The sequence below is a fragment of the Gavia stellata genome, chromosome 21, assembly GCF_030936135.1.
Source record: "Gavia stellata isolate bGavSte3 chromosome 21, bGavSte3.hap2, whole genome shotgun sequence".
In the NCBI taxonomy this organism is placed as follows: Eukaryota; Metazoa; Chordata; class Aves; order Gaviiformes; family Gaviidae; genus Gavia; species Gavia stellata.
This window is the reverse complement of record NC_082614.1, coordinates 221,650-246,119: the sequence shown is the minus strand read 5'-3', so window position 1 is coordinate 246,119 and position 24,470 is coordinate 221,650. Positions and strand designations below refer to the sequence as shown.

The 24,470-nt window shown below is 67.4% G+C and overlaps 1 protein-coding gene across 1 annotated transcript; it reads right to left on the bottom strand.

The window, feature by feature from the left end:
• Positions 1–706: 706 nt before the first annotated feature.
• SMTN (smoothelin) lies at positions 707–23,881 on the bottom strand. Its single transcript, XM_059827531.1, has 21 exons — positions 23,825–23,881; positions 18,433–18,593; positions 18,088–18,181; positions 17,918–17,996; positions 17,487–17,824; positions 15,594–15,696; positions 15,127–15,389; positions 14,921–14,984; positions 13,476–13,574; positions 12,257–12,634; positions 10,966–11,069; positions 8,592–8,708; positions 7,363–7,521; positions 7,195–7,270; positions 6,752–6,916; positions 6,090–6,152; positions 5,851–5,914; positions 5,343–5,513; positions 5,144–5,267; positions 4,920–5,071; positions 707–912 (listed from the first exon to the last, which is right to left on the bottom strand). The coding sequence occupies exons 1-21, from the start codon at positions 23,873–23,875 to the stop codon at positions 762–764; spliced, it is 2,976 nt and encodes a 991-aa protein (XP_059683514.1). The 5' UTR covers positions 23,876–23,881; the 3' UTR covers positions 707–761.
• Between the last annotated feature and the right edge of the window lie 589 nt (positions 23,882–24,470).

The following is a 24,470-nucleotide window of genomic DNA, read 5'->3' as shown; positions in this document are numbered from 1 at the left end:
GTGCAGAGACGGTGATGGAGGGGTGAGTGGCGCTGAGCACGTGGTGCCCCGAGCTGGGCTGGGGAGGAGAGCAGGGGCTGCCGTCCTGGCTCGCTCCTTGGGCCCCTTGCTCCCACGGGACCCCTTGCCTCTCCGCCCGCTCCCCAGCACACGGGTGCCACAGCCCCCCGGTGTGGAAGTGCCCCAGGGTGCACGTGCATGGTGGGAAGCAGGGTGTCAGCACGGGGCCGTGGAGCCATCCCCAGGGAGGTGGCACCAAGCAGGGCCTGCAGTGGGCAGAGGGGCTTCCTCGCAGGGGGGCCAAGGAGAACTGCTCGCGGGCACGCTGCCTGTGGAGTGCACCGTGACCCGGGCCAGGCTGCACAGCCCTGCTCAGCCACCGACCCACACCAGCCCCAGGCCCGAGGGCGCAGCCGTGCCCGGGCCTCCCCAGGGACGCAGGGGTGCTGCCCACAGGACAACCAACTCTTGGAGAACAATAACTTAACACGCTGGAGCGCGGGAGGCTAGCCAAGCTGGGGGGCATCCCCAGCAGCACCTGCCTGGCTCTGCCTTGCCCTGCCCATGGGGTCAGCCTGCAGCCAGCCGGGGCAGAGAGAGCTCCAGCGAGGCAGAGGTGTGAGGTTGCCCTGGAGGCAGAGCCCCCCACCCCGTCCCAGCGCTGGTCCCGTGGCCCCCCGGCCCCTCCTGGGGCAGGCAGCTCCCCCGCCCGCCGGCAGCCCTGAGGGCATGGGGCAGCGGGGCGGTGGGCAGGGCAGGTTCTAGCACTCTTTCTGCCGCATGCGCAACTCGTGACGACGCAGGTGGTTGTAGAGGGACTGTACGTAGGTGAAGACGCACTTGGAGTCCGGCTTCTTCCCCATGATCATCATGTCTTCCACCTCCACCAGGGGCACGCAGTCCACCAGCGTCCTGCGGAGATGCAGCCCTCAGCACGGCCCTGGGCGAGCTGCCCCATCACGGGGGCTGGGACAGGGGACCCACGCTGCCCAGAGCCTGCTGGTGCTGGGCATTGCTTCCCTCAGTGCTGCTCAGCTCCTGCCCACCCCTCGGTACCCACAGTCCTGCCACTCCTGGCATGCTGCCTGCCTATGCCCCTTGCCCCCCTGATGCTCTCTGCCCCAGCCCTTGGTGCTGGCAGTCACCTGCTGCTCAGGCTGCGCCCACCCTCCTCCTCCAGCTGATGCTGGTACACTGTAGGGAGAGACCTGCCTGCCCGCCCGCACATGTCTGTGCTGTGCCCCCACGCCAAATGCCACCGGCTGGTCCAGGGAAAGGCAGGGATGTCCTGGTAACACGCTGCCCATCACTCCTACTGCAAGCCCTGGCCCTGCTCTCCTGCCTCCCGTCAGCTCTGCCAGCCCGGTTCCTACCCTTGTGCTGGACCGGAGCCTGGGGCGGCGGGGGGGGTGCCTGCCCCACTCACAGCACAGCACCACCGGTGGGGTGGGCACTGCCCAGCTTCAACCAGCTCAGTGCTGGCCTGTGCCTACCACCTCCCAGCCTGGGCCCCAGTGCCATGCTGGGGTCTGTGCAGGGTCCTGCTCCAGCACCTGCCAACCTTGGGGGGGGGGGCCCTGGCAGAGCAGCCATGGCTGTCCCCCCAGCCCTGCAGCCTCTGGGCTCTGCCGCTGCCCCTCCAGTAGGGTGGCAGCCCTGCCCTCGCTCTGCCTGCACCACCCACCCAGCTCCCTGGGCTGCAGGTGCCATCTCTCTCCCTGAGGTGGGGCTCCCTGGGCAGCCGAGGCGGGGGGGGGTGTCCAGCTTCAGGGGGCTGCCAGCATGGCTGGGTCAGGCGCTGTGACAGCCAGGCAGGGCACAGAAGGGAACTGGCCACCTCTGTCCTCTCACCTTTCTGCTGGGGGCAGGGAGGGGGGCACAGGAGCAACCCTGCCACTTCTGCTACTCCCCCAGCCCTGCCCGGGTCCCTGCAGCGCAGTGAGGCACTGCAGCAGGTGCCAGGAGCACCAGGGGACAGACAGTGCCGGAGCACCCCAGGCTGCTGCTGCTAATGGCTGATGCAGCCATGAGCACCAGGGTTTGGGGCTGTGCCAGCACCTGGGGGGGGGGGCGGCTGCTTGGTGTGAAGTGGCAGCCCCTGCTGCCGCCATGCTCTGGCTCCAGGGCCACCCTCTGGCATGGGCTCTGCCCCAATGACAGAGTGCATGGGGCAGCTCTGAGCACAAGGATGGTCCGAAGCCCAAGCTGCCGCCCACCACCACACCACCCCCATCAGCCCTCTCCCCCATCGCCCCAGGCTGCAGTAACCCCGCTGCATGCCTCAGCCCCCCAGCACAGCCCACCCTAGCCCCCTGGGCTGGCACTAGCACTGCCACAGAGGGACCCCCAGCTGGGGCCAGCCCCCCAGGGAGCAGCAGAGCCAAAAAGAGCCAGCCAGCCCAGAGCTCTGCTGGGACCCTGCTCCCGTGCCCCGCCACCCCAGCTCTCCCACGGGGCCTCTGCTGCGTTGGAGTCGATGCAGCCGTGGAGGTGATGGGCTCCGAGCCCACGGCCTGTCTGGCACCAGCCCCACCTCATGATTCGGCCACGCTGGGGGTGGGGAGCAAGCTCAGGGCCTTGGGAAAGCCCCCGCTTGAGCTCCGGAGGCCCCCCGCCACCACCAGCCCTGGCTCAGGGAGTAATAGCAAAGCACAGCAGCGCAAGGAGAGCGGCTCTGCCCTTATAAAGCCATTGTTTGGGCGCCGGTGTGCTGGTGCCGTGCAGAGCCTAGGGGAGCAGCGTCTCCAGCGCCAGCTGGGATGCCCCTGAAGACAGGCATGAACACTGCAAGACGAGGCAGGACCCAAGCCTTGACTCACACTTTCCAGGCTCCCCGCTCTTGCCCATATATGAGCAGGCAGCACCTCGCAGGCAGGGCACCATGGCCCACGCCTGGCCCCGCAGCCACGGCTGCAGCTCCCCCCCGGCCGGGGCCGGCAGCCCCCGCACACCCCAGAGCCGGGGGGAAGGAGGCAGCAAGTGCAAGCAGTGATACTGGAGCATCTCAGGGGGGCTGACCCACACCCAGGCAGCACCGCTCGGGCTCATGATGCTACAGAGCACCCAGAGCGGCACCCTCAGCAGCTAATGCCCTGGGTGGGGCTCAGCCAGCGGGGAGGGAAGAGATGCAGCAGCTCCGTTCCCACTAGCGCCACCCCTGCGGCTGGAAAGCCAACAGCCCCCCAGGGTGACACAGTCCCCCCCCCCTCCCCAAATCTGCATGGGTGCTATTCTAGAAGGCCAGAGGCCAGCTGGCCACCTCCACCCCTCTCCTGGCCACAGCTCGGCCCTGCTGGCCAACACCACCAGGACTTGCCCCTCGCCCACCGGCATCCCCCAGCCTCTTCCCCAGGCGTGGCGGCCGCTCCCCGGCACGGCGGCGGTGGGGCACGGGCAGGTATTTGGAGGGGAAGGTTCTCACCATCGCTCCCGGGGGGGTGAAAATGGGCTACGACTTTTTGGTTTTTACCAGCCCCTTCTGGACCAGGCAGCGATAGAATTCCTGAATGTATGTGTACACACACTTCCAATCCGGCTCGCGCATCCGGACCATGTCCTCCACGTCCAGCAACTGCGGACAGTCCGCGTGCTTCCTGGGGGCAGGGAGAGAGAGGGGCAAGCCAGTGACCGCAGCCCAGTCGGGGAGGGGAGGAAGAGAGAAAACAAGAGACACGGATCAATGCAGTTCCCGTCCCGCCCCCCCGGGCAGATGCTGCTCTGCTCTCGCATGCTCTGGGGGTGCGCGATGCAGGGGCAGGAGGGCTCCGGGCACCGCTGCGCCAAGGCCATTCAGTGAGATTTGGGGGGGCACAAGCAAGGGAGGGGAAGGGCGGGTGAGCGGCGTGGAGAGGCGTGAGGTCCAGAGGGAAGGACAGATGGAGGCACAGGAGGAGTGAGGTGTTCTGGCGCGCCGGGTGCTCGGGGAGCAGGTTCCAGAGCGGAGTGGCGCTCTATATAGCCCCTATATAGACCCGCTGGGAGGATTGGGGTGGGGGCAAGCCCACCCCTCCTGCCCAGCTCCGCTTGGAACCACGCTGCACAGCCCTGGTGCAGGAAGCTCGGGAGAAGACGCTCACAAGAGCTGGAGGAGGAGGAGGAGGAAGGACGAGAGGCCACCTGGCTTCCAGGCCGGAGAGATCGATGGCTCTCTCAAGTCCACGCACCGGTTCCCCAATTAAGGCAAAAAGTCCATTACCAGGAGCGCCAAGAGCCAGGCACACGGCCCCTTTCTCGCTCCACCGAACAGCACCGCAGCAGCCAGGGAGCTTGCGGGAGCTCCCAGCTCACGCCACCGCCCCAGGCACCAGCCGGGATGGGACCCCCACCCACCCGGCCCTGCCCCTGGGCAGGGTGCTGGAGGGGAGGAGGAGTGGGTGGGAGAGAGACAGAAGGAAGGAGAGAGGGGCTGGCTGCCAGCCCTCCAGCTGGACACGCTCCCATCTCTCAGCACCCAGGAAAACCAGAAGCAAAAAGGGAAGGGAAGAGACGAGACTGGAGAAGCTGCGACGGTGTTTGAGCCCATATGACCGTGAAAGGAGGCACCTGGCATGGACAAACCCCGCTCCCCAGGGGCTACGGCCCCGCACCCGGCACCCCGGGATGGGATGTACTGCCTCTGGCCGGGTGGACTTGGGGGGCTGCTGCCCTGCCTTTGGGTGTTCTGCCCCACACCCAGGAAGCCCAGACCTCCACGCCCACCCTCACCACGCCAGACTGGGCTGCGCTGGCCTCTCATGGCTCCGTCCACGTAGCCACTGCTTTCCCCCCCAGTGTCGAAACCTTGTTGCATGACATGGGGGGGAGCGATGCTGACGGGCGCCCACCTCCAGCGCCATCGCCCCTGCCTGCGTACCCCCTCGGCCCGAGCAGTGAGCGGGAGAGCCACCCCAAGCCCACATGATGGCACGAGAGCTACATACTCTGCGGAGGAGAAGGCCACCTCAAAGTTGTGGCGGCGGTTCTGGGGCGTCAGCTGGCTGTAGTCAAATGCCTCGGGGAAGAAGTTGTGGACCAAGGCGCAGAAGGCCATGCCGTCGCTCCAGCTGGACGAGAAGTTCTGGATGTCCACATGCTGCAAAGGCAGGAGAGTTACCGAGGGGCAGAGCAACCAGCCCTGGGGATGGGGAGAGGAGGTGGCACTCACCTCGTAGCCCCGGGTCTTGGCTCTGCACCAGTCCAGCAACATCTGCTTGATGCTGTTGGCATTAGGCACACCAAAACTGGAGGAGCGCTGCACGGCGGTGCGTGCCGCCGCAGGGTTTGGCGAGCTGCGGCAGAAAAGGCAGTGTGTTATACACACAGGGCTCACCGCCCCAGCCAGCCTGCCCCCGGCCCAGCCTCACCTCCCGCTCTCCTTCTGCAGTTTCTCCATCATGGCCTTGCGAGCCTGCGAGGCCGATGTCTTGGGCAGGCTCTGAGCTTTCATCAACTCCTTCTTCTTCTCAGCCTGGCGCCGCTCCAGCGCGGCCAGGCTGCTCTGTCTGGAGGCACTTTCATCTTCACGGTCAAAGATGCTGGAAGAGAGACAGACAAAGCTAAGGGGGGGCCACGGGCAGCCTGGGGGAGGGCACGCGGTGGCCTCAGTCCATTGACAGCCCTAGAGCTCTGGAGACCTCCATGTCCCTGGGACAGAACAGGGGTGGCTTAAGGTCCCCCGGCTGGCAGACACATCTCCATGCCCATGGAGGGACCCACGGGGGCCACTGGAGACAGCAAGTGTGCCCCAAGGACCAGGAGGCTTTGGGGACATCCCTGCATGGGGACACCGCAAGCTGGGCAGAGAGGGTTTGTGCAGGCAGATGGCTGATAGGGACCGTTTGGGGCTGGCCCCGGGGAGGCACCGCCGCTCACCTGCCCGTCTTCTTGGAAGAGGAGCTGTAGGATGATTTGGTTTGAACGAATGTGCTATTGCCATCTGCAGAGAGAGAGAGAGAGAGAGAGAGAGAGGCCTTGGGCAGGAGCCGAGGGAAGGGGCGCCAGGCAGGTGGGGGGCTCTGCCCACCCCACAGGCAGGGATGGCTCTGCAGCAGCAGTGCCCCTGGGGTTACGCCCAGAGGATGTCTTGGGGAAAGGGCAGCAAAAGCTCTTACTGTCCGATCTCTTCACGTAACTCGACTCCATGGTTGTGGTACGGGAGGTCTTGGTGCCATCGCCTGCAGGGAGCAAGGCAATGGGGCATCAGCTGGGGCCAGGGGCAGCGGCACCCACAGGCACCCACTGCTGCCAAGCACCCTCACATCCCTGTAGTGCAACAGGGAGAAGCCCCAGGTGGCAGAGCCATGGCTGGCAAAGTGGGGATAGATGTCATGTGCCCCCCAGGCAGAGCAAAGAGGCCAGTGCAAAGGAGCAGGGAGCTGGAGCATCCCTCAGCCCCCTGCAGTGACTGTCATCCCCCACTCAGGGACTGGGAGAGCAGAGGTATAGGGGACAGAAGACAGGCCTGAGGTGCAGACAAGGCCCCTGCCAACCCGATGGGGCAGAGGATCGGGTGGGAAGTCACCAGAGCAGATCCCTTAAAGATCCCCAGGCAGGCTCTAGGTGAGCCAGAGAAGATGCAGCAAATCTCAGCCCTGAACCATGGTCCTGCTGCCAGCATGGTTAAGCCACACCCAGAAAAAGTGGCGACAGTGGCAGAAAGAAGCTACAGTGGCAGAATGCTGGAAAAAAAAAAACTCTGCACAGGCTCCAGAACGGCCAGCACGCTGGCTATGCTGGGCAAGTGAGCCCTGCACCCCCCCAGCCCAGCCCGTACTAGACTGGACGAGACGCTCGGTCTTGGTGACGGTGCTGCGTGCTGAGCCATCAGCTGACTGGGTGCTCTGCGTGGTGGTGGTCTCCGTGGCACGGCCGGCCCTTCCTGCCATAGCCTGGCTCCTCGTCTCCTGCAGCCGCTGGTCCCGCTCCTTCTCCCGCTGGTCTGCAAACACGGGTGGGAGATGGCGTCAGCACCGAGAGGCAGGGGTGGCAGGCACGGTCCCCATCACACCAGGGGTCCTGCTGGCTGCTGCCAGTCCAGAACCAGCTCGTGGGAAGAATGATGCCCTCAGCCTGGCACAGCCAGGGGTGCAGCAGAAGACCCAACGCACCCTCCTGCTTCACCACAGCCGGACAGCCCCACTCCAGCACCCTGCTGGCTCCACCTGCGACGCCACCGCCAGAGCGCTGAACCCTGCAAGGGTCACTGTCCCCAAGTACCTCGCTTGCGCTGGCGCAGCTCCCGCATGGCGTTTCGGATCAGTCGCCGCTCCTCAAAGTCCGTTGTCCGATCCAGCTGCAGGAGGAGGTGGAGGTCAGCATCACCCCTCTGCCACCAGCTTGGGGTCCCCTCACCTTCCCCCAGGAGCCCAGCAGTGGAGGAGGTACCATCTTATCCAGAACATCCTCATCCTCGATCCTGTTCAGCTCCTCAATGTTCAGCTTGCTCTTTCTCTCCAGCTCTCTCACTTGGACCTTCTCCATGCCGTTGGGCAGCTCCGGCTCCAGCCTTGGCGCCTGGGGCTGCTCCACCACCTCCGGCTCCATCTAAAGCGACAGCACCGTGCGACTGAGCCCCCGCCAGCTTGGCCACCCCCCCTCCCCGCTGCTGCTCAGGGTCCAAGCCCTGCATCGCCGCAGCAGGGACCCTGGAGATGTGCCACATGCGGCGTAAGAGCTCACAGCCGGTGGGACGTTGCGGGCATCTGCGGCGACCAAGGCAGGCAGGGGAGCGCGACAACCCCCCCTGCGGCACCCCCTGCCCCGGGAGGGCCCGGCAGTCTCTGACCTGCTCCCAGTCTGGCTGCCAAAACGTCCCCAAATATTCCCCACCCCCTGTCACCGCAGGCTGCCAGGGCCCTCCAGCAGGCAGGGGCTGCCTGGGTGCTCCAGGCTGGGCAGTGCCTGGTGCCCAGCAGCGGGCAAGGTGCTGGCAAGGCCAGTGTGTGCTGTTAGCAGCACAAGGGATTTCCAGGGAATTAAGGGACTTAGCGGAGAGAAGAGCTTGTGCAGGAGATCAAGAGCCTCCCCCGCATCCCTGCTCAGGATCTAGGCCAGCTTGGCCCCCGCCGGAGCAAAGCCAGGACGCCAAGTCCCTTTCAGCACGACCCCCCAGCAATGCGCGGCAGGCAGCGGGCCAGGCCCGGAATAGGGCAGGGAGGCAGCAGAGAGGAGGTGCCGGCGTGGGGCCGGAGCAGCCCCGCCACACACCTGGCCCCATCCCGCATCCCGCTGCTCTGGCCCAGCACCTGGCCCATGGCAAAGCCACCAGCGGGAGGTGACGCCGGCCACGTGTGCCCGTGCTACCACCACCTGCGCCTCGCCACTGCTGTGGGCAGGCGGGGGCAGGACAGCTGCCTGCAGCCTGCCCGCCCGGCGGTATGCCGGCAATGCGGAGCAGGCAGGCGCCTTTTGCCCCCCACAGCAGTGAGCCTGAATGGTGGCAGAGCCCAGTGACGCTGCATCGCCCGTGCACCGCAGCCACGATCCCACCTCGTGCTAGGGCCTTCACCTTGGCTGCAGACATCCCTGGGGCCGCAGGGAGCCCCACAGGCCAGTGCCACCCTTCCGCCCACCCCTGCCGGGCGCTGCCGTGGGGCAGGTTTGCCCGCACTCACGCCGCTGTTGCTCCGGGAGAGGTGCAGGGCCGATTGCTGGCGCGTGCTGGAGAAAGCGGGCGGATGGGCCACGGGGCCGCCGGGCTCCTCGGTGCCCTCAAAGTGGGCGCAAGGGTCCTGTGCTTCCAGAAAGAGGGTGCTGAGGTCCTCCCCGGGGGGCTCCTGTGGCCCCAGCCACAGGACCAGCAGGTCAAGGCGGCGACCCAGGCAGGCCAGCTCTGCCCGCAGCTCCAGGTGCTCCTCCTCCAGCGCCCGCAGCGCCCGCGCCAGGGCCTGCACACGCTGCAGTGCCTGCTCCAGCTGCCCCTCCACCACCCCCCGGAAAGCCCCCAGCTCCTGCCGCAGCTCCGCAAGCTCGGCCGCCCCGGCCTGCGCCAGCCCCTCTAGGCTGACCCCCGGCATGACGGCAGCGCGGGTGCCGGCAGGCGCTGCGGCGAGCCCCGCTCAGCTGTCCTCTGCCCTTTATAGGGGTGCCGGGGGCACCACCCCCGGCTGGAGGCCGGCCTGGCTCTGCGCCCGCTGGGCTATTCTTGTCACGGCAGCCGGGGGTCCCGCACAGGGGTGCCGAGGCAGACGCCAACACTTGGCAACGTTTCCAGCCCGGGGACCAGGTGGCTCGGTGAGGGGGAGCCCTGCTGAGCGGCCCCCCCTGCCCCAGGCAGCTGCCAGTGCCCTCGATGCCATCCTGAGGGGGCTGTGGAGCACAGCGGGTGGGGTAGAGGCCCCATGCGGGATCAGCCCCTGACCATCGCCAGGCTGGGTGTGCTCCAGGACCAGAGACCACCCACGCGCCCTTTTGCCCGAGTGCCCTCCTGCTCCCGGCCGGCGTCACCCACAACACACCAACGTCTCCAGGCCCCGGCTGGCGCCGGCGTGAAGGCCCCGGCCACCAGCCGTGATTTTTGGGGGCTCCCGTCCCCCCATGCTGCCTGATGAACGCCCCAGGGGGAGCAGGTCCCTGCATAATGGGCACAGGCAGAACGCCACCAGCAAGAGGACACGGTGCAGCGGCCACTGTCCCCAGATCCCCGCACCCCACCAGTCCCTCCAACCGAGCCCTACCTGGCAGGGCTGCCAGCACCACTGCTGCTGCCTCCTCCTCCTCCTCCCTGCCTGCTGGGAGCACACCTGGAGGCCGTGTCTCCCGCCAGGCAGCCGACAGGTCCCGAGCCCCCCACCCTGCCGGGCAGCACCGCTAATACCTTAATGAGAGCTGACGGGCTGCTCGGGCCAAGCCTGCCCAAGCGCATTAGCGCGGGGAAGGCACCCCTCTGCAGGCAGCGAGCTGCCCGTGGGCAGCGGGACCTGCCGGTTAGCGCAGGCAGCACTTGAGGATAGTCCTGCCAGGCTGTGGGCACTGCCTGCTTCATGCTGGCAAGGGCTGAGCCGAGGACGGAGTGAGCCAGCGGTGCCACGGCCACCCGCGGTGCCGTGCCCGCAGAGGCAGCTGGGCGAGCCGGGTGCGTGCAGGGCCACGAGTGAGGCAGCACTGCACTTGACATCCTGGCTCCTGCCAAGGCCGCGTGCGCCTCGCATTACCCTAGATGGCCAGGAGCAGATAAAAAGCACTCGAAGGGCTGCACGCGCGGGGCTGCCTCCTGTGCACTCCCAGCCCTGCCACCCCCAGAACCCGGGGGGGCCATGTCCTGCTCGGCCCCCAAAACAGAGCAGAGGGATTTTTTTTTTTTTTTTTTTTCCAGTTGCACCCAAGAATCCCTCCTGGGCCAGGCAGGCTGGGGCTGCCACTCTGCTGTCGGCTCGGGATTGCAAAGCAGGAGGAGGCAGGACCCCAGCCCACGGCTCCAGGGTGGGTCAGAGAGCCTCGGGGAGCCCCCCCCCTTGAGCAGGCTCCCACGCACCATGGCCAAGGTCCATTCCCAGGAGGGAAAACAGGGGTGAGTGGCAGTGTTTTTTTCCCTGAGCTGCTGCCACTCTAGAAGGTGTTTAAAACAGAGGGAGACCCACAAAAGTCTCCCAGCCCATCTCCCCCCACCCCGAGCATCTGCATACACAGTGTCCAGGGTGCAGGGGGGGGCTCATGTGGCTGTGGGTCCATGTGCAGAGCCTGGGGTCTCTTTGTAAAAAAAAAAACCCAAAAAAACAAAAAAAAAAAAAAAAAAACCCAAAACCACACCAAAACACAACAAAAAAACCAGAAAACCCCCAAAAACAAACAAACAAAAAAACCCCCACCAAAACACATGCACAACACCCAAAAAAAACCCCAAACCAAAACCAGCCAGAAGTTCTGGGCCATGCTGCCAGCACCAGCCTTCCTGCCCTGGTCACTGCTCCGCACCCCAAGCCCAGGACCCCCCAGGCCATGCCCAAGTGGGGCACAGCCCCACGGCACCTAGCGCCTCTGGGCACTCACCTTGGTGACATTGCTGCTGACACTGCTGATGCTGCAGACGCTGCTGCCACTGCTGGGGATGGTGGTGATGCGGATGGGGGAGCTCCGCAGCCCCAGGGTCACCTCTGCAAGGGGAGCAAGAGGCACATGGGGTTTGCCCCAGCCCCAGCCCGGCAGGCTCAGCCCCCCACCCGGGGAGCGGCTCCGGCCGGGCTGCCTGGCTGCCGCACGCATCCTGCCTCAGCGGTGGGCACTGAGCTCTGGCACAGGGGAAGGGCCCTGGGGACAGCCAAGGGACAGGGAAGCCAGGCCCCTCTCGCCACCCTGGCTCGCCCTCCTCCCCAAAAAGGGCACTTTCCGCAGCACTCCAGCTGGAGCCAAGACCCCCCAGCGCGAGGGACGGCCCCAGGAGCATCCCAAGGCAGCCACGTCTGCGGGCGGGCAGGCAGGGCTGGATCAGGGGCAGGGCTGGATCAGAACCCCGCAGCAGCGGGGATGAGACAGAGCACGACAGCGTGGACTCCCCTGGACTAGCAGGTCAGTGGGGTCAGAGCATGAATGTAGGGCAAACAATGGGGCAGGGCTGTGGGGACAGGGCAGGGGGTTGGGGAAGGACCCCTGGCATGAATGTGGCAGGACAGTGGGGATGCGGACAGGCTGCAGGGCCAGACGGTCTCCCAGTACTGAGATGCCCTGAGCAAGCTGAGCGTCCCTGCCAAAGGGTGAGCGCTGCCAGGCACTCTCCTGCCCATGGCCTCTGCTCTTCTGGCGGTGCCCACGCTCAGCCTCCGGGCCGCCAGCACCCAAATGCCACTGCTGACGCGTCCCATCAGTGCCTGCCTGGCCTATCACTCCCCACCTGCCCATTGCTGCCCACGTGCCTGCTGGTTTCCAGCTGCTCACTGGTGCCCAACACCCTGTCAGTGCCCAACTGCCTGCTGGCACCCATTTGCTCCACTGCCCAACTGTGCACATCATCCTTTCGGGAGCACAGTCCCACGATGCTTCTTACGGCCCTGCCAGCACCTACCTGTCTGCTGGCACCCATTCCCCCTACGGTGCCCACCTTTCCCAGCCCCACCTTCCCGCGTGATGCCTGCTGGTGCCCATCATCCCTACGGTGCCCAGCTGCCACGCTGCCCATCTTCCCCATCCCATCTTCACAATGGGGGGTGCCCTCTGCCCACGCTGTCCATCTCCCCCACCCAGGCACCTGACGGATGCCACCTGCCTGCGTTACCCACCTTCCTCACCCCGTCCCTCCCATGGGTGCCCCTGTCCGCGCTGCCCGTCTTCCCTGCCCGGTGCCCACCTGCCCGCTGGCTGCCGGGGGCGGCCACGACGCGGGGCGCGAGGGGCTGCACGCGCCCATCCTTGATCTCGATGGTGAAGTAAGTCTTCATACCGTCGAGGCCGGGGCCGGCGGGGCGGGGGCCGGCGGGGACCGGGGCCGGGCGCTGCTCTGCGCCTCCGCCGCCGCCGCCCCGCGCGTTTTGAGCGGGCCCCGGCGGGGCCGTGCGGGGTCCCCGTTGCCATTGGCCGGGCCCGGCCCGCCCCCCCGCGCCGCCCGCCCCCGCCGGGCCGCCCGCTGCCGCCGCGCTGGGGGCCGGCCCCGGGCCCGCCGGGGTGAAGCGCTGGGCTCGCTCCCGCACCGAGGTGGCCCGCGGCGGCGGCCCGGCACGGCTCGGCTCTGCGGGGGACAGGGACGGGTGCGGTGGGGTCACCGGGGCTGCAGCGACCCACGGGTGTCCCCGCCGCACATGCTGCGCCCCCGGCCCCGCACGATGGATGCTGTCCCCCCGCCCCGGGGTGCCCCGCACGATGGATGCTGTCTCCCCTCCCCGGGGTGCTCCGCACGATGGATGCTGTCCCCCCGCCCCGGGGTGCTCCGCACGATGGATGCTGTCTCCCCTCCCCGGGGTGCTCCGCACAATGGATGCTGTCCCCCCCGCCCCGGGGTGCCCCGCACGATGGATGCTGTCTCCCCTCCCCGGGGTGCTCCGCACGATGCATGCTGTCCCCCCGCCCCGGGGTGCCCCGCACGATGGATGCTGTCCCCCCCGCCCCGGGGTGCCCCGCACGATGGATGCTGTCCCCCCCGCCCCGGGGTGCCCCACCATGCATGCAGCACCCCATGGAGCCCACACAATGCATGATGCTACCCCCCACTCCAGTGCCCTGCCACGCATGCAGCACCCCATGGTGCCCACACAATGCATGTCGCCCCCCCCCCCCCCAAGACCCCACCACACGTGCAACCCCTCCGGACGCCCTGCCACGCATGCAGTGCAGGGTGCCTGCAGCCCTTCAAAGCTTCTGCCCCCCCAGCTTCTGCTGGAGCCTGACTGCTTGTGCACATGGGTGGGGAGGGATGGATGCCGGGTGGGGGGCAAGACAGCAGGTGGGCAGCCAGCCCCACTCAGCCAGCGGCATCCTGCCAACACAGAGCTCCGTGCCTGCCCAGGCTCCGCCGGGGACCTCCCACCACTGGGAAGCGGAGAGAGTGGAGGCGGCCACCACTGGGACCTTACCCGTGCGTCCAGCCAGTCGCGGGGAGGAGGGCGCTTGCTCCCACCGGTGAGTGTTCAGGCGAGCCGGGGTCCCTGCTACGTCCTGGGTGGGCACTGCCACTTCAGAAGGGACAGGCCAGATATGCAAGGAACAGGGCAAGGGGAGCAGAGGATGAGTGCGGCACAGGGTGCTGTTGCCATCCCCGCCTCCCCTCCCACCCCCCCAAGCACAGCACCCTGGGTTCCCCCTCCCTGCACCCCACACTCCCCAGAGCATAGTGCCAAAATCCGCCAGCACTCACAGGCTGCCCTGCACCCCGGGCAGCCAGCTCTGCCCTGCAGTGCCAAACCACGCCGCAGAGGAGAGCAGGGCACAGATTGGGGTACCCACACCCCAGCGGGGCAGTGAGTGGTACCCGGGGTCTGTGCCAAGAGATTGGGATCACCCCTGCACCCGCCAGGCCCTGGCACAGTAGGGCCAGCCCAGCATCACCTCTGGAGAGCAGGGTAAGGGGGCCCAGTGGCTCAGCCCCCACCCAGGGAGCACCCAGGGTGCAGGCAGGCAGCGAACAGGCAGCACTCTGGCCAGGGGCCGGAGTCGCTGATTCCCAAGTGAAGGGGCTCAGCCTTTCCCCAGCACCCAGGTTTGAGCCCCCAGGTGAGGCGAGGTGGGTCAGGCCCTGCACGATTCCCTCCGCCCCGGGGCTGGGCCACGCTGCAGCTCACTACCCCCCAGCATCTCCCCAGGGTTTCCGCCTTCCCAGGAGCCAGCAGCCCCCCGAGGCTTCCTGGAGGGAGGTCACCTCCGCCTGCAAGGGTGGCTCCCAGTGGGAACCTTGACCCTGGGGGCAGAGAGTTTCTTTTTTTTTTTTTTTTTTTTTTGTTTCCTCCCAGCACAGCTGCAGGAATGGTTTTCCCAGCAGTAGGAAGAGGGCAGCTGCTGGCCACCACAATCCCTCAAAGCTGTGGGGAGGACCCGGAGGGTGCTGGGGCCCGGTCGGGCCAGCTAGTGCAGCCCCGGGGGGGGGGGGGGGTCGGGACCAGCCGGCACACTGCTCCCGGCCTTATTGGGACAAAGAATGTAAAAGGCCGGGGTTTGCTGCCGGCACCGATTCCCTTTCATGGCCCTGCTGCCGGCCGGCCTGGAGCTGGGGGACTGGTAAACAGCTCGCCTGGCACCCTGCTCCCCGGGCACCCAGCTGGGGTAGGCACTGCCACCGAACCGTCGGGCGGCAAAAGGCCACCAGCTGAGGATGGCCCTTGGCCTGGCACGTCCTGCCCTCACGTGCCTGCCCCAGCCCACGGGGGCTGAAGTCACGTCCTCAGGGTTGACGCCCTTCCTCACGCTGCCTGGATGCGCGTGCCACAGGGCAGGGGAGCAGCGGGGGTCCCCTGGGGCAGCACTGCCCAGCGGGGCCGGGGGGGGCCATGACCCCAGTGCTCCCTCCCCATAGGGCGGCACTTACCTGCTGGTTGCTCCCCGCGTCTCCCGGCTGGCCCCAGCACCTGGCCGCGCACCCCAACACCAAGCTGCAGGGAGCAAAAGGGGCAAAGCAGTCAGCTGGGGGGGCCACACGCACCCCCACGCCATCAAGCTGCCTTCACCCACAGGACCGCCAGCCCCTGGCAAAGAGAGCAGTGGCGGCCCCAGCCCGTGCCACTGGTTCTGTACCTGGCTGCCCCGGCTGCTAGCACTGGGCTGGCCCAGGGGGGGCTGCTCCACCCGGCAGCTTTGCCCCCCACTGGGCTCCTGGGCGGTGGCAGGGCTGCCCAGGCTCTCTTCCTTCCAGACTGCTGGGTGCTGCCCCTTGGTCTGGGCAGCGCCCAGGGAACATGGCTGGTCGTGCTCCGGCTCCTCATCACCATCTTCGGGCTCTGGACTGGGTCCCGGGGCTGGCTGCAGCTCCAGGAGCACAAGGGTCCCCGAGACCACAGCTGTAGGAGAGAGAAGAGGCTCCACATGGGGGAAGCCTGCTCCCATGGCCCCACGAAGTGCCCAGCTCCCCTGTCCACACCTTTGGGAGATGCCCTGCTGCCCTCTCCATCCTCCCACTCCTGGCCACAGCTGGCTCTGGTGCAGCTCCGACCGTGGGCACGCACCCAGACAGGGCTTTGCCACCAGCATTCACGGGGACTCACCCTGGGTGCTGGGTTTCTGGGGGTCTCCCGCCTGCCGGCTGCATAGCTCCTGCATCTCAGCTGGGATGTGCTCGTGCTCCACCACGTCATCTTGCTCGTGGGTCTGGGGAGAGCAGGGGGTGAGAGCGGGGCCAGCCCCATTCTGGTCTCTGACCAGGTCACCCTGTTCCATCCCTGCCACCTGGCCAGGGACATGCTGCTGTGGCATGTGGCCTCTTCCCATGCCATGCCTACGTGCTGCCGGGGATGGACAAGCCACCGCCTGCACAGCGGTCACTGCAGGAGGCTGGCAGGGGGACAAGTGTCTCCACATCCCGCTGCCTCCACCCACCCGGGGAGGGGGACACTGCCTACCCCTGGGCTCATGGCATTCCTCTGCGTGGGACTGACAAGCACGACGGCATGGAGCAAGAAGCTGGCTCTTGGGTCCCTCCTGTGGCCTCTGTCATGAGCACACCAGCCTTGTCCAGCACAGATACCAGGAGGTGGGAGAAGAGGACAGGCCCTGCCCAGTGCCCCTGTCCCCTCTTGCCCCCCAGCCCAGGCACCTCAGGGCTCCATGAAGCAAGGAGCACCCAGTTTTGCATCACCCTGTCCCTGCCCACAGCACCAGCAGCCCTGCTCGGCAAACAATGGGATGCTCTGGGTGCAGGACCACAGGCTCACATTGGAATGGCAAGGACATGCAGGTGACAGGTATGTTCCTGACACACACCTGAGTGGGGCCAGGGTGTCCTGGTGTCACCAGCCAGGGCACAGGCTGCCAGTCCTGGCTGTGCCAGTGCCTCTAGGAGCACCGCGGGCTCCGGGTGCTGACGTGACTCAAGGGCAGGGGGAGGCAGAGAGGGGCACGTACCCCGAGGGGGCACAGGGGAACCAGGACCCAAACCCAGGCACCACCGCAGCTGCTGTTTAGGGAAAATGGCCTCAGGTTTGGAGTAATCAGCCGGACAGAGTGGGACAGCCCCGCCAGCTGCTCGGGAGATGTCCCAGCATGGCCAGGACCGGGGGCAGCGTGCCAGCACATCCGGATGGGGAAGGCAGACAGTGCTGAAAGGTGGCACAGGGCCACATGCCCCCCACCGCCTCTTGCCACAGCCCCAGGGCAGGCAAAAGGGGATGCTGGGCTGAACAGAGGTGGATGTGAGGATCCAAGCCTTTCCACTCTGCTGTGGTTATAACCACCACTTCTCCCTTCCCCACCCTCTCCCCCAAAGGGCAACTCCGCGTGGTGTCTCCGCAGGGACTTCCTACCGCCCTGAGAGCCATAGCCCCCTGCGGGGTCACCGCTGCTAGGTAGGAACCCAGGCTTGCGCCTGTTCCTTCCGTCCCTGCCCACCAGCTCATCCTTCCCCCGGCCAGGCAGCCCGCCCATGGCTGGTGGGCATCTGCCTCACTCCAGAGTGAGCCCCAGCCCCTCAAGGGCCAGCAGAAACAACCAGCATGGGGAGGGAGACAGGGGCTCGAGGTTTCTGCCTGCATAAGGAGGCTGACATAGGCAGCTGCCGCAGGTGGGACCGGCGGCCATCACCTCCAAAGAGCACCGTCCCTGCAGAGCCGCAGCAGGGAGGGGTGCACCCAGTACACTGAGGAGCCCCGCAGACCCCTCGCCCACAGCATCCATGCCCAAGCTGCGTCCTCAAGGAGGAGCTATGGGGCACGTAGGGCCGAGCCCCCAGCCCCAGCTCATCACTGCTGGGGCCACTCTGGCACAGCCCAGCCACGTCCCCCATGTCTCCAGAGACCCCAGCTCCACCTGCTCCCGGCTCCCTTGGGTGGGTGAACCTGGAATACCCGGGGGTTTGTGCCCCAGGCAGGCTGGCACAGGAGCCCAGGGGAAGGGCAAGGAAGTATTTGGTGGTCCTCTCTCCCCAGCAGCACCCGTTCACTCACCACTGAGCCTTCGGGCTCCTGGGCAGGGGGCCGCTCTGCAGCCCCCCCATGGCCGCTCTCCTCCGGCTGAGTCAGCACCGGCTGCTCTGCATCATCCTGCTGGCTGCTCTCCCCACTCCTGGCTGTGGCCAGGGCCTCGGCACTGCCCTCACCCCGGCTCTCCCCGCTCCCAGCTGGGGCTGGCAGCTCGGTATCGTCCCTCTGACTGCTCTTCCCACTCCTAGTCAGGGCTGGCGTTTCAGCATCGTCCCTCCAGCTGCTTTTCACATCCCCGGGCACAGTGGGGGGCTCGCTGCGATCCCTCCGGCTGCTCTGCACATTCCCAGCCAGGGTTGCGGCTAGATGGGAGCAAGGGTGGTGTTTAGGAAGGAGCTGCCCACGTCCTGGGCTCTCAGGGTTAGCTGTCCTGGGATGTGGGGACAGTGCCTCACCTTCAATCTCCTCGGCCCGCAGCTTGCGGATGGCAGCTCGGATCAGCTTGCGCTCCTCGTACTCACCCGCTGCCCGCAGCTGCAAGAAGAAAAGACCCAGGAGAGGCAGGGTCAGCCCCGGCACACGGTCAGCCCTGGCACACGGTCAGCCCCGGCACACGGTCGCTCACCAGTTTTGTCAGCTCCTCCACGTCGGTGATGCCTTCGAGCTGCCGGGACAAGGCGGCCAGGGCTGTCTGCTGCTCCTCCTCCAGGCGCCGGGACCTGTGCGGGGGTGAGAGCAGCCAGTGGGGAGCTGCTGGGGGTGCTTGGGAGCAAAGTCCCCTCGTGGGCAGCTGGCAAATTCAGGCAACGGGCACCCCCCTGCCCTGGGCCAAGCCGCTTGACACCAGGCTGCTCCCACCCTCGTGCCCACCCAAATCTGTCCAAGCCACAGTGGGGCCAGGCATCGAAACCACCATCCCCTGGGGCAGAGGCAGGGGGTGAGCGGGACCCCGGCCCCACGCCAGACTCACCGCGGCCAGTTCTCCTTGTCGTCCTGCCGGTGGCTGCTGCGCTCTGGGCGGAAGCGCTTGGATGCCAGCGCCTCCTCGTCCCGCTCCAGCTCCTGCCGCTGCAGCTCCCTGATGGCTGAGCGGATACGGCGCCGCTCAGCCAGGTCCAACGTTGCCTCCAGCTGGGTGTGACAGGGCAGGGCTCAGCACCAGCTCCGGCCACCGCGGCCCCCCCCCCCGGCTCGGCCCCGGTGCCGCCCTCCGCCGGGCTGCCACGGGCTGCCCACGCGCTGTACAATGGGGCCGTCTGTCTGGCAGGGCCCACGCACATGGCACACTCTGCCCGGCACTGCCTGGCCCCGCAGGGAGCAGGCACGGCCCCCCCAGGAGCAGGATGCTGGCACCATCCATGTTGAGGAGGGGCTGCCATGGTGGCACCGAGACCTCCAGGCATGTGAGGGGCAAGGAGACAGGGGCACGTAGCACGAATGTCCATCGGTGGTCTGTGCGGCCACCAAGGGTCAGTTCCCTGCAGCCCTGCCCTCCAATGCCCCCAGCACAGGGACAAGCCCTCCTGCCTGTCCCAGCCCCTCCAGCAGCAGGGGGGGATAGCAGAAGATACAGTTCCCCTCCCACCCCCCAGCACCCCACCGAGGAGGGGTCCCCCCGTGGCCCTCCTGCAGCCCTCCCCACCCAACACTAGGGGATGGCGAGCAGCTCTTGGAGCCAAATCCATGAGCGGGATCTGTCCTAAATCAAAGTCCAACCCTCTGTATGTGGGCAGCCTGGCCATGACCCCCGCCACAGCTCCCCATGAACATCTCACAGGTGCTCCTCAGCCCACCCAAGGCCATCTGCCAGGACCTGGCATGGGCACCCAGAGCTGCTTCCCCTCTTCCAGATCAGGTCCACAGCCCCAGCCCTGCCACTGGCCCGAGTGCTTTGAGGGGCCATGCACAGGCCCCCTCCATGCTGAAGGGGGGCAGAAGGCAGCCAGATCCGCGGGGAAAGGCCAGCCAGGGCAGACACAGCCCCGCTGTCCTCCCACTGTCCTGCTGTGGGACATCAGGTCCGAGCCAGTGCTGGGAAGCCAGGAGGCCATTTCCCGTGGAGCTCGTTAAAAATAAACCCCATGACCCACAGCAGCTGCCGTCAGCATGTCAAGCCCCGGCATGCTGGGAGCAGCCGTGGCTGCACCACAGGACAAGAGCATCAGTCCCCTCCCTTCCAGTCCCACAGGCCAACCCATCCATGCTCTTCAGGTTCCGCTGCAGCGGGAATCCAGGGCCAGTCCCTCAGCCGGACCCGGGCTGAGCAGCGCCGAGGGCCCCAAACCACCGCCTGCACGCAGAAACCCCTCTGCACAGGCCCCCCCAGCAAAGCCATCACCCTTCGCTCTCCCTGCTCGGGGTTTGGGAACCAGGGGCGGATATTCCCATCCCAGTGAAGCCAGCAGGCACACAGCTGCCACATGCCACCCCAGTGGCAGCCAAAATTGTGGTCCTCCAGCCCTGCCAGCCTCGAGCAGATCACGAGCAGATCACGGCAGGGTGCTCGGCAGCCAGGACCGCCAACCCCCAGGGCAGCTCCCCCCGGCCAGCCCGGTGCTGAAAACGCATGCAACGTTGGGGGCAGCTGCTTTAAGCTGGGGTGCTCCCTCCCACCCTGGCAGCCCCCACCATGCCAGCTGGCAGTGCCATCCCTCCCAGCACACTGCAGCCGCTTATTGCATCCCGCAGCAGCATGAGCGTCTGCCTCCTGGCCGCAGCTGGGGCCTGCAGCCCCTCTGGGCTCTTCTCCGGAGCTGGCACCTCCATTGGCGCAAGGGCAGGGAAGCAGCTGGGAAGAGCAGGAGCCGCTGCACTGCCAGGGCAAGGGGATGTTGGGGAGGAAACCAGCCCCTCCGTCCACAGGGACCTCCTGTTTCCTGTCTGCGCTAGGCCTGCCTGCCCCGGGGCAGCTGCCTGCACCCTGGGGGTGCTGCGGCAGGCGGGGATGCTGGCTGCCAGGACAAAGGCACAGAGACAGGGTCTTTCCCTCTGCTGCTCCAGCAGAGATGGCAGCCACCCTGACCGGCCGGGAAGCCCAGCTCCGCTGCACATGGGGCGGCAGCGAGGGGCTGGGGGAGTGATAGAGCCTGGTCCAGGCCAAAACGAGGGGCTGGAGGTCCTGTAGCAAGCACAGCTCTTCCCACAGCCGTGCAAAGGCCTTGAGGGCAGAAAAACACTCTTCCACCGCATGCTGGGAGGCCGAGGCCCCGGTCCTTCCCTAAATAAGCTGCTGGCAGTGGGTGGCTCAGCCTCAGCAGCTGGGTCAGGACGATGGAGGGGGGGGACAGCAGCTGCAGGAGCTGTGAGTCCCAGGAAGGAGGAGACACAACAGGACAGCGGCCCCACGCACCCAGAGCAGGGGACACCCCGGCACCCATGCGCCACATGACACCCACCCACCAGCTCCAGGGTCTGCCCTGAGCAAGAGGCTCCATCTGGGACCTGACCTGCACCCGGGTCCTGGAAGGCCTCTCCCCACGGGAGAAAGAGCAGCAGGGCAGGAGAAAGAGCCTCGTCCCAAGCCCACGTCAGCAGGGAGCCAGGATGAGGCAAATGAGTGGCTTCGGAGGCTCTGTGGCCAGCGGCAAGGGGGAGCGTGCCGGAAACCACAGCTGGAGCCAGAGGGTGGGAAGGGGCCAAGGGGCCCAACCCTGTCTGCACGGGCAGGCCCAGGGATCAGCACATGCCAGGGCCCCACCAGCCCTGCCCAGCCGGCAGCAAATTAATGGTTACAAGCAAGCGCCCGCCTCGGCACACACACAAAGCAGCTTTGTGAAAAGGGTGCTGGCAAGGCACCCGTGGGCTGCTTTTCTGATGATGCCCGAGTACAGCGGTGTTCAGAGCCCCAGCATAGCTGGTGGCTCCTCCAGGAGGGCTGTAATTAGCCCTGCATCCATCCGGCTCCCCGGAGCGGCTGAGCACAGAGCACTTGGGAGGCTGGAGCCCAGCCACAGGGAAACCTCTCTGGGGACAGGAGCCAGGCACATCAAGCACCTCCTGCAGCCCCAAGCTTTGCTGGCACCTTTGAAAGGAGCCACGGAGAACATGGCTGCCTCCCAGGCAGAGGAAAGCAGGAAGGACAGCTGGGCGATGGGCACATGGCAGGGATGCAATGCTTCCGCAGGGCCATTGAAGCCTTTCCCAAAGGCCACCGGCTGTAAGAAGGGGACCTCGTGGCCATTACTTTCCTAGCTCAAGCCTGCCCTGCCTCTGCCTGCAAGGAGATTTGCATCCTGCCTGTCTAATTAAGCAGGCTGAGATCTGGAGGGGCCAGGAGATGGGAGCATTCCCCAGCCCAGGGCCAGCAGACCACAGCCTGGAGCTCAGCACAGCCCTGAGCGCTCAAATAATCCCCTGCTTCCAGACACCCGGCTAAGGGCCACCCTGCAGCAGCACCCACCCCGTTCCCCGCAGCTCCCTCCCCAGGCTCCTCCAAGCCCTTGGTCACCTTCATGCTGCACCACAGGTTCATCCCAGCTGGCCTCCCCGGGACTGGGGTACCAGCAGGCAGCTGGAGAGGGAAACGCAGGGATGCGTCTGGGAGGGAGATGGGGGGCAAAGGCTCCCTGGCAGCTCCCAGCCCAGCAATGGTCCTGGTGAGGGGGCTGCAGGGACCTGCTCACGTGCCCCAGCCTCCTTCTTCCAGGACCCCCAGGGACATCCCACACTGCTGCTGAGGTCTCACTTGCTGGGAGAAAGGAGGAGGAGAAGCAGCCCAGGGCCGAGGGCTGGGGAGAGCAGAGGAGCAGGGAGGAAGCAGTGGGAGAGGCAGTTTTCCCTTATATGGGCTAATCCTCTTCCAGCTGAGCTGAGCCAAAACCTAACCAGAAAGAAAAATAATTCCTTCCCCGCCTCACGTCAGCTCGGAGCAGGCTTTCCCCAGCCTGAGCCGCACAGGGAGACCTGAGCTGTGAGCAGGGTGCTCTGGGGATGCAAAGCCCCGGTGGGTCACAGACCAAGCCCTGGGGAGAAGCGGTGCTTGCTTCACAGCTAAGGTCCACCTCTGCACGCTAGTTGGAGACCCAGCCGCACCACAGACCCAACATCCACCACATCACCGCTCCTGGGGCTCCGTCTCAGTCCAGAGACCTGAGCTGGGACATGGCAGAACCGGAGCACTGGTAGGACAAGGAAAAACCTGGACCACCCATCCCCACCCCTCCGGGCCCCCCCGTTAGCCCTGATGTCACCCCACGGAGAGCAGTGGGCAGGTCTGCGCGTCGTCACCCAGAGCAGGCTGAGGATGGCACGTCCGGGGGCTCTGGCAGCGCAGCACAGCCCCTGAGCCGACCCCCTGCCCATGGCAGGGCGCAGCTCCCGCTTCCCACCGCAGCACCCCGACTCTTTCCTGTTCCCGCAGACGTGCCTTCCCGGCTGACTCAGCTTCCTGCTGGAACCATTCCCCAGCGCCGGCCCGGGTCACCCCACGCTCAGCACCCAGCAAACCCCCAGCCCCGAGCCTGAGGTGCCCCGGGGCTGGAGGGGAGGTGGCGGGGCTGCCCAAAGTTGGGCAGCACTTTGTAGGGCTTCCCGACACAACAGCCCTGGCTGGGCAGGTCAGAGCCCAGCACCCCGAGGCCCACCTTTGGGACAGCCCAGTGCTCATCCCCCACCAGCCCACCCGGCCCCGGCAGCGGCGAGGCCGGGGCTCGGCTCCGGCTCCTTCTCCCGGGGGAGCAAAGGGAGCCGGGAAGCGACTCGGACGTTGCTCCGGCAGCCGCCGCACAGGAGGGGATGCCCAGCCATGCGGGCGCAGACCTGGGGAGCAGCCCCCGGTACCAGGCCAGCCCCGGGCAGCGCGGGAGCGGGGGCCCGGGGGCAGCCGGTAACCGCGCCGGCAGCGGGAAACGTCCCAGGCGGGAGCCGCCGGCCAAGGAGACGTTACAGCCCGAGCGCGGGTGCGAGCGAAGGGCCAAGCGCGGCCGAAGCAGTGGGGCCTCCGTCCCTGGAGCCACCGGGGCAGGACGGGGGCTTGTGCTGGAGCTCAGCCGTGCCCAGAGCTCCCAGCCAGGCCAGCCCGGGCCTCTCCGGGTGCTGCTGCCCGGGACCCCCCCAAGCGCTACAGCGGCTCCGTGCCGGCGGCCCCGCTCTCCGCCCAGGCTGGGGGGCAGCGGCAGCCCCACCACCCGCGGAGGCGCGGACGGGCCCGTGCTGCCGCTCAGCCCCTGGAGCCAGCCCGGCTGCCCGCTCCGCCCGCGCCCCGGACAGCCGCCGGCACCTCCCCTCCCTCGGCGGGGCAGCAGGAGCCGGGGCACTGCTGGGCACGCTCCGCCGCGTCCCCTCGGAGCCGCCGCAGCGAGCAAAGGCTCCGGGCAGCGCGCGCCGTGCCCCGGCCCCGGCCCCTGCGCACCGCGGGGACCCACCAGCTTCCGCAGCGCTCCCTCGTCCATGCCGAGGAGGTTCTCCTGGGACATCCTGCCCGCCCGCCCCGCCGCCGGGGCCCGCCGCTGCTGCCGGCCGGGGACTCGGCGGCGACCGAGACAACAAAGGGCGCCCGGCCCGACTCCGCTCCGCTCCGCTCCGCTCCAGCCCGGCCCGACCCGCCCGCGCTCCCGGCAGCGCCGCGGCCGCCCTCTGATTCCCACCGCCCCGCCCCGCCCCTCCGGCCCCGCCCACCCACGCGCCCACCGCCGCCATTGGCTCTTCGCGACAGGCGGGACAGTCCGGCCCCGCCCCACCCTGCCTGGCCCCGCCCCGCCCGCCCCGGCCCCGCCCACCCCAGCGCGGGGCAGCACCGTCCTCGTGGCCGCCGCCGCTGCCGCCGCCGCCGCCGCCGCCGCCGCCGCCGCCACCACCAGAGGAGGGTGGGGGGGTCCCGGCCCCTCTCGCCCCACACGGATCCCCGGTGCGCCGCCGCGGGTGTCCCGCCCGTCCGCGCCGCTGCCGTGCCGCGGAGCTCGGGCCTGGCCCGGCGGGGGGGTCGGTCCCCCCGAGCGGTCACGGTGCATCCGGCCGCTCCCCCGCGGGGCCGTCCCGGCGCAGCCTTTCGCCACGGCTTTTAGCAACCCC

Bases quoted from the DNA above. Each gene is read 5' to 3' on its own strand.
- SMTN (XM_059827531.1), bottom strand. From the start codon at position 23,875: ATGTCCCAGGAGAACCTCCTCGGCATGGACGAGGGAGCGCTGCGGAAG. The intron at 13,575-14,920 runs GTAAGTGCCGCC...TCCCTTCTGAAG, and splicing joins ACGCGGGGAGCAACCAGCAG to TGGCAGTGCCCACCCAGGAC. The intron at 11,070-12,256 runs GTGGGCACCGGG...CTCCCCTTGCAG, and splicing joins CCCCGGCAGCCAGCGGGCAG to AGGTGACCCTGGGGCTGCGG.